General features: G+C 55.3%; 1 protein-coding gene across 1 annotated transcript; it reads left to right on the top strand.

Moving 5' to 3' along the window:
- The first annotated feature begins 1,506 nt into the window (after window positions 1-1,506).
- Window positions 1,507-7,222, top strand: TCF15 (transcription factor 15). The gene is made up of 2 exons (XM_029221731.1): window positions 1,507-2,089; window positions 6,776-7,222. Exons 1-2 carry the CDS (start codon window positions 1,571-1,573, stop codon window positions 6,848-6,850), a joined length of 594 nt encoding a protein of 197 aa, XP_029077564.1. The 5' UTR covers window positions 1,507-1,570; the 3' UTR covers window positions 6,851-7,222.
- The last annotated feature ends 272 nt before the right edge of the window (window positions 7,223-7,494 follow it).

Raw genomic sequence — 7,494 nt, 5'->3', positions numbered from 1 at the left:
GGGTCTGGGAGACAGGAATGCACAGTATGGCAGAGCTGGGAGGCATCGTCAAGAAAACTGATGCCCAGAAGGAAGATGGAGCCAAAACGCACCTAGAAACCTTCCGACTTCACTCCCTGTGCTCCTTCTGCCGCACGGGCTGCCATTTGGGCTAAAGAGAAAGTTATTGTCAAGGCCAAGCAAACACAGGCTTGGCCGGTCCCCAGGATGGAGCTGGGAAAGGGGCATGAGCGACCTGGGGACCCCAACAACCATCAGCTCGGTAATTCTTCCAGGGCCTCTGAGGAAGAGGACATGTCAGATGTCAGGCTGAACAATCTAAGGTTTCCAGAAGGAAGGAAGGCGATGAGGGAAGATATTTCCCCCCACCCCGTCTCTTCGTAAGTGTGAGTTTTTTGAGGGGTGATGTTGGCACTTCAAGCAGAGGGAAGGGGAGTGTGTGGATTTGGAGCCAGGGAGGCTGCTGCGGTCCAGGATGGGATTGTGGGGAGTAAGGGAGAGAAACTTGTATTTTACTGGGGTGGAGACAGGACAGGGGTGATAGTGGGTCCCAAACAGGCTGGGACCGCTGCCCTCACTCACCCTGAAGGCCAGAGCTCTCTTATCTGTAAATCAGAGGTTCTTCCCCACAACTTCAGCAGAGGAAAGTAAAGATCAGTAAAGCACTCAGCACTGTGTCTGGCACAACCATTTTGGTGGTAGGACCTCAACCAAAATGTCAACTCTGTGAAAGCAAAGAGTTTGTTTTGTTCACATTTCTATTCTCACCTAAAACCGTGCCTGGCATAGCGGGGACCCAATAAATATTTGTTGAATAAATGAATGAATGGAGTTAACTGGCGTTTGTGTGTTTTGTTTTTGTTCTGCTTTTTTTTTTTTTTTTTTTTTTTAAGTTTGTCGTCAGGGATGTGACACCATCGAGTCCTTATTTGGAAAGTTTATAGTGTTTCTCCAACTGTTCTCCACTGACACCACCATCCCGTACATAATGAAAACTCCTGGGTCGGCTGAATCGGATTGGGGGGAATCCGGGAATTTATCAAGTCAAAAGCCCCCCCTTACCTAATTCTTACACGAAAGTTGCAGAACCACAGTATTAGAATTTGAGGGAGGAAAAACCCGAGTTGCTTTCTCTACAATCTTCTTTTCGAATGAGGAAACTGAAGCCAGGAGAGGAGAAGGGACCTGCCCGCAGCCTCCCTGCGGTCTAGGCTGAAGATGAGTCCGGATCTGGGCACAGCCCACTCCACCCACCCAACCCACCCCGACCCCCGTCTTTTGCCCCGCTCGCCCGTGGGGATCCAGAGCCTTCAGGGCGGGCCACCAGCTCGCGGGCCGCTTTCAACCTGGGGAACTGGGGCGAAGGGCCCGTAGCCATTGGCCGGGGCGCGGCGGGCGCCTCCCCATTGGCCAGGGCGGAATCCCCCGCCCCGGCCGGGGCGGCCTCGGGACTGGCCCCTCCCTCGGCTATAAGGCGGTGGCCAGCTGGGCCGTGGGAGCGCGCGGGAGCGCACGGCGGGGCGCGGCAGACGCTGGGACGCTGCGCACCAAGGGAAGCGGCCGGCCGCCCATGGCGTTCGCGCTGCTGCGCCCCGTCGGCGCGCACGTGCTGTACCCGGACGTGCGGCTACTGAGCGAGGACGAGGAGAACCGCAGCGAGAGCGACGCCTCCGACCAGTCGTTCGGCTGCTGCGAGGGCCTGGAGGCGGCACGGCGCGGCCCGGGCCCCGGGGGCGGGCGGCGGGCGTCCAGCAGCGCGGGCCCGGTGGTGGTGGTGCGACAGCGGCAGGCGGCCAACGCGCGGGAGCGGGACCGCACGCAGAGCGTGAACACGGCCTTCACGGCGCTGCGCACGCTCATCCCCACCGAGCCGGTGGACCGCAAGCTATCCAAGATCGAGACGCTGCGCTTGGCGTCCAGCTACATCGCGCACCTGGCCAACGTGCTGCTGCTGGGCGACGCGGCCGACGACGGGCAGCCGTGCTTCCGAGCGGCGGGCACCGCCAAGAGCGCGGTCCCAGCCGCCCCCGACGGCGGCCGCCAGCCGCGTTCCATCTGCACCTTCTGCCTCAGCAACCAGCGCAAGGGGGTGAGTCCGCGCGGCGCTCCAGTACTGCGGCCGCAGGGTCAGGGAACGGGCCTCTTACGGAGCAAAAGAGGGGCCGAGACCCCAATGAAGAGAGGGGGAAGAGACGTGGAGTCGTCGGGGGTGCAGCCCTCCAGGCCCAGAGTTTGGTGTGGAACAGAACCGCTCACAATGTTCCCCAAACAAGGGGTGCAGGGAAGCCCAGAGCTCGGGCGTGATTTAGAGGATGGAGATTGCTCATCGAAGGACACCCCCTCCCACTAGGAGTGTGCTGGGAAGAGCGTGTGGGGAAATCATAACAAAGGCTGTCATTTATTGAGCTCTTCCTATGTATGGGCGCGCGTTCCTGGTTTTCTTTTTACCTTCACAAGAACCCCATCAGGCAGGTAGTTCTGCCCGTTTTATCACTGGTGAGGACCTGGGGCTCAGAGGGGTGCCCATATTACACAGCTCGAAAGCCAGAATGCAGGCTCTGGGTTTGCTGGGTATGTGTTGCCCTGAACTGCCCTTACCGTAAAATAATTGTCCCGTATCCTGAGACTGACCCAAGGGCAGGAGACTGAGAAGAAAAGGGGATGCACACCCCCAGTCAAGAGCCTGAGGTACCCAGCTGATGAGCAGTAGGTGTGAAGCAGGGGGTCTCTTGAGGATACCCAGCCCCCAAAGAGATGGAGTGCTGGGGAAGGGCACTGTTGAGTCAGCCGGGCAGAGCTGGAGGTAAGCTCCTGTGGTCTGTCCTAAGTAAGGATGAGAACCGGGCTGGTAGGGGACGGACGGGGCTGAGTAGCAGCAGAGGTTGCTGGGGGGTGCTCCTGGTTGAAAGCTGGCCCTCCTGCACGGGCCCCAAGGAGCCTGCTTCATCCTCAGCCTTTGCCCTTTGTGGCCCGGGCTTTTCTTAGAATAAGGAGGCTTGTCTTGTGACAGCTTCGGATTCTAGCGGCTACTATTTACAGCCGGGGAAACTGAGGCTGAGAGAGTCCCTGACTGGCCCCTGGGGCCTTTTGGAGAATGAAAGAGTGTGGGAGCACAGGGAACTCTGCTCAGTATTCTGTAATAACCTAAATGGGGAAAAGATTTGAAAAAGAATAGATACATGTATAGGTATAACTGAATCACTTTGCTGTACACCGGAAACTGACACAACATTGTTAATCAACTATGCTCCAGTATAAAATAAAAATTAAAAAAAAAAAAGTCATGGGGGATTGGAGTCACGCCTCTGGGTCCCCTAGTCTTTGGTTCTCACAACTTCCCCGGCTCCCCTCTTCACTCTGTTCTGGGGAAGCCTCTGTGTCCTGGCCTCAGACCACCCCCTTCTGGCCTCTCACCTGCCATTGCTGCCTCAGTTTCCCTAAGTCAGTCTTTTTCGGTTCCGATTTGAACTCTCTCCAGGGTCCCTGATCCTCCCAGCTGTGGGCCCTGGTCTTTGGGCCCTCGGCAATACCCCCTGACCGCTTTTCACCTATTCACTCAGTTCGGCAAACCTTAACTACCCGACAGCTGTTTTTTGTCGACTCTGAAAACATTCCCAGAGAAGCAGGTTGTGGATGCCCATCCACCACTGTCAGGAACTCCCAGTGCTGGGCCAGGGCAGGGCCTGGAGGTGAAAACAGCGATGTTGTGGTCTGATGGGGAGGTCTGATGTGCACAAAGGGACTGTCAGGGCCAGAGGAAGCCCCTGACCCAGTGGCTAAGTTCCTGACAGAGGCTTGGGGTTGGAAGCAGGCAGGTTGAGGCAGTAGGGGAAGATGTTCTAGGAGCAGGACACAGTGAGAGCTAGAGCCTAGAAAAGGAAAAGGGTAGACGTTGAAGGTGGCAATGCATAGAAGGAAGGTGAAGACTGGCCAGTGACATCAGTGTCAGCAGTCTTGATGAGCACTGATCTCTCGTGCTAAGTGCTCTCCACGTGTTACCATTAAAACCCCCCAGCAGCTGGGGAAGGAGGTGCTCTGGTTATCCCCAACTGCTTAGAGATGCTGTCACTGGTTCAGAGACACGGCCCATGATGGAGTCAGGATTCGAACTCAGGCCTGCCCAACTGGGACGTGGGAAAGGTTCGTGTGGGAGGGCCCTCGGGGAGAGGGTGTGTCCATCAGGTGCCTGCCCCCCACAGCAGGTAGGCTGGGGGCTTCTCTGCTGGTCTCAGGCCTGTCCCACAGATCACAGGGCCTCGCCTGGGTCTGGCTGCTTCCCTGGGATCTGTCTACAGGACCTAGAACCCAGCCAAATTTGGCTGTGGAAGCCATGCTCTCAAGCACACAGGCTCCTCTGGGAATAAGCAAAAGGGGTGATCCTGGCTGGCTCTGGCCCGTAAAGACTTGAGGACTCGACTAGAAGAAAACTGGCTGTCTTGGGGAGCCTGTGGGAGCCTTCCTTCTCAGCTTTGGTGACCAGAGAGCTCCAAGGCCCCAGACCCTATCCCTTCACCCTGAGCCACCACCTCGTTCCCAGCTGGCTGGTCTGGGGTTGGGGTCACCATAGAAATAGCTCCCTGTAGCATTTTCCTGTTTAAGGAGGGGTTAGGTGTGGCCCTCTGTGGTAGAAATAGCAAGGGGAGGTGGAAAGGAGGTTCTTGTCTCTGCCCTGTTTTCCCTTTTGTCACCTGGGGGTGGGGGTCAGATAGGATCGTCTTGTAAGGCCTTCCCCACTTGGCGTACCAGCTCAGGAGCAGAGGTGGCACAGAGGGCAGTGGGGCAAGGAGGTGCCATCACCAGATGATGCTGATGTTAATACTTGTGAACATTCATTGAACACTTAACTATATTCCTGACACTGTGCTAAGGGCCTTACCTGCGTTAACGTGTGTAATCCTCACAGTAACTAACTTTACACATGGGGAAACCGAGGCTCAATGAGCTGAAGTCACTTGCCTGAGGTCTGACAGGTAATCCAAGGCAGAGCAGGGGTTGAAGCCCAGATCTGTTTCACTCTAGCCACCTCCTAACTACAGTGCTTCCCAGAGCCTTTGGCGCTGAGGCACAAAGAGACAAAGAAGCTGGGGCCTAGTCAAGGCTTCTCCTAAATGCATTTGGCAGTTTACAAGCCTCCTTCACAGCTGCAGTTGCATTTCATTGCACCCTGGGGTGGCAAGTAGAATCATTTTGTCCCCATTTCATAGATGAAGAAACTGAGGTTCAGGGAGCTGAACAGTCCCAGCATCCTCAGGGGACACAGGTCTCGCAATGACTGCCAGACTTGGGGTGGAGGTGGCTCTCCCTTACCCTGAGGACTTAGAGTGAAAAGGTGGGAGGCCGGTTTTCTGTCCTCCAACCTCAACACTACACCCCCCACCCCCATCCGCCCTTCTCAGCCACTCTTGCCAGAGTTTGTCTGAGAAGCCCAAGCCCCAGGCTCTGCTGGGACTGTGGCCTCAGCCCTCAAAATAGCCCTGCCTGTGAATGAACACACTGTCCCTGGGCCCGGAGAGCCTCAAGGGAGGCTGGGCTCGCATCTGGATGGATCTGCCCCAACCTGGGCCCAGGAGTGGAGCGGGGCAGCGGGCAGAGCTCCGAGATGGTCAGCTGTTTCTCTAGATGGCTGAGAAAAATGCCGGTCCCATTATCTCCTAGTCAGGCTCGGGGGTGAGCATTTACAGTGGGATTTCAGACACCACTGTGTCTTAGAAACGGGACAGACTGTGGGACAACATGGATTTTTCTAGCCCAGCCCTTTTTACCAACTGGCTGGGTGCCTCTGAGCCAGCCATGCAACGCTGGAGGCTGCAACAGAGGGGGTACGCTAAGGCCTGTGATCTCGCTGGCTAACAGTGAGGATGAAACCCACACGTCAGACCTCAGGACAGTGGGTAGAGACTGCCCCTGCAGCGTGAGGGGCAGGTGGCTTCCAGGGCAGCCACCATTACCTTGTCTTCCAGTGGACACCCTTATCCAAGCAGCGTTGGTTGGCAACTGCTCCACGCCAGTCCCTGGGCTGGAACTGAGACTACACAGTGAAAGACTTTCCCCGACCACCCCCTTGAGCTCCCAGCCTGATGGGAGAACACAAGAGAGACCCCATCTTCCCCTTCTGGGCTTTATCCTGGCCCCAGAAAGGCATGCAGTGCTAGGAATTGCAGGAATAGAGAAATCTTCCTAGGATAGGACCAGAGAGCATATTCCTGGCAGAGGGAACACCCTGAATGAAGGCAGGGAGGCCGGAATTCCAGAATCTACTTTTGAGGTTGACGAGTAGGCCACTGGGTATACAGCCAGGCAGTGGGAGAACCACTGTGGGGTGTGTTCTGCCCTTGAGTGTAAAATACTATGATTTAAACTATATTGGATTTTTTTTAAAAGCAACAAATCACACAAGGAAGAAATGAAAAAAGTAAAAAGTATATAGAGTTAAAAAAAAAAAAAAAAAGGCTTCCTCCCATCCTGTCTCCTCATCACATTCCTCTCCTCTGAGGAAACCCGTTAGTGATTTCCCGTGTGCCCTTCTCTCTGGACATCTCAGCACACAGGAACATGCACTCAGTCCTTGCTTTCGTCCTCAAACGATATTAGTCCATAAAGAGTCATCCCCTGTTAGTCCATATAGAGTTTCTTCTGCCTTCTGCAAGAACTTGATTGTGCAGCTAACTGATTTTTTTTTTTTTATCAAGTCCCCTATTGCTGGATACAGAGGTTAGTTCCAGTGTTCATGATGACCCAACTGAACCCCCTAATACCTCTTTCTCTCTTCCTGCAGGGTAGCCGTCGTGACCTGGGGGGCAGCTGCTTGAAGGTGAGGGGGGTGGCCCCAGTTCGAGTGCCTCGGAGATGAGCCTGGACCCCTGTGTCATTTGTTCCAAGCAGGACCCTGAGAAGGAGGCCAGAGGCCAACCACTGGGCGAACAGGGGAAGACCCCAGGAGCTGAACCCAGGTCCCTTCTTTGTGTAGGGACCAGAGGACAATGGCCTGGGCCCATGACCCTATGAGCAGGCCCCCTGGGACATCTCCACCCCACCCTGGAGAGCCGTGAGGACCCATGCAGCCGGCCCGAGCCCTGGCTGGTCAGAGACAAGGCAGAACTTTTGGAAAAACAAAGACTGTTGTTGACAGAGGATGTGTGCGTGTCTGTGCATGAGTGTGGGTGTGTGTATGAGAGACAGAGAATTGATGGGTTTAAAATAAAAGGTATTTTTAAGTAAAAAATGTTCCCAGCTGAAGAAGGGAGGGGCCTGGGGACATCAGAGGTCAGAGGTGGCCCCTCTCCAGGACCTTGGAACAGACACAGGTGTCACAGGTGCCACCCTGTGCCCTGGAGGGGGTGGAGCTGGGGGAAGGCAGGGGACCCCCCTCTCTAGAAGTCGAGATAACCAATCTTTCCTCACTGTCTTCTTGAACAACTGTTGGGTGTCTGGTGTGGTTGGTAAAAAAAAAAAAAAATCTTATTTATTTTTGAATAAGGAGTATATTCATCCACA

The sequence above is a fragment of the Monodon monoceros genome, unplaced genomic scaffold (genome assembly GCF_005190385.1).
Source record: "Monodon monoceros isolate NGI ecotype Baffin Bay Population unplaced genomic scaffold, NGI_Narwhal_1 Super_Scaffold_13, whole genome shotgun sequence".
In the NCBI taxonomy this organism is placed as follows: domain Eukaryota; kingdom Metazoa; phylum Chordata; class Mammalia; order Artiodactyla; family Monodontidae; genus Monodon; species Monodon monoceros.
This window is presented reverse-complemented; position numbering and strand designations above follow the sequence as displayed.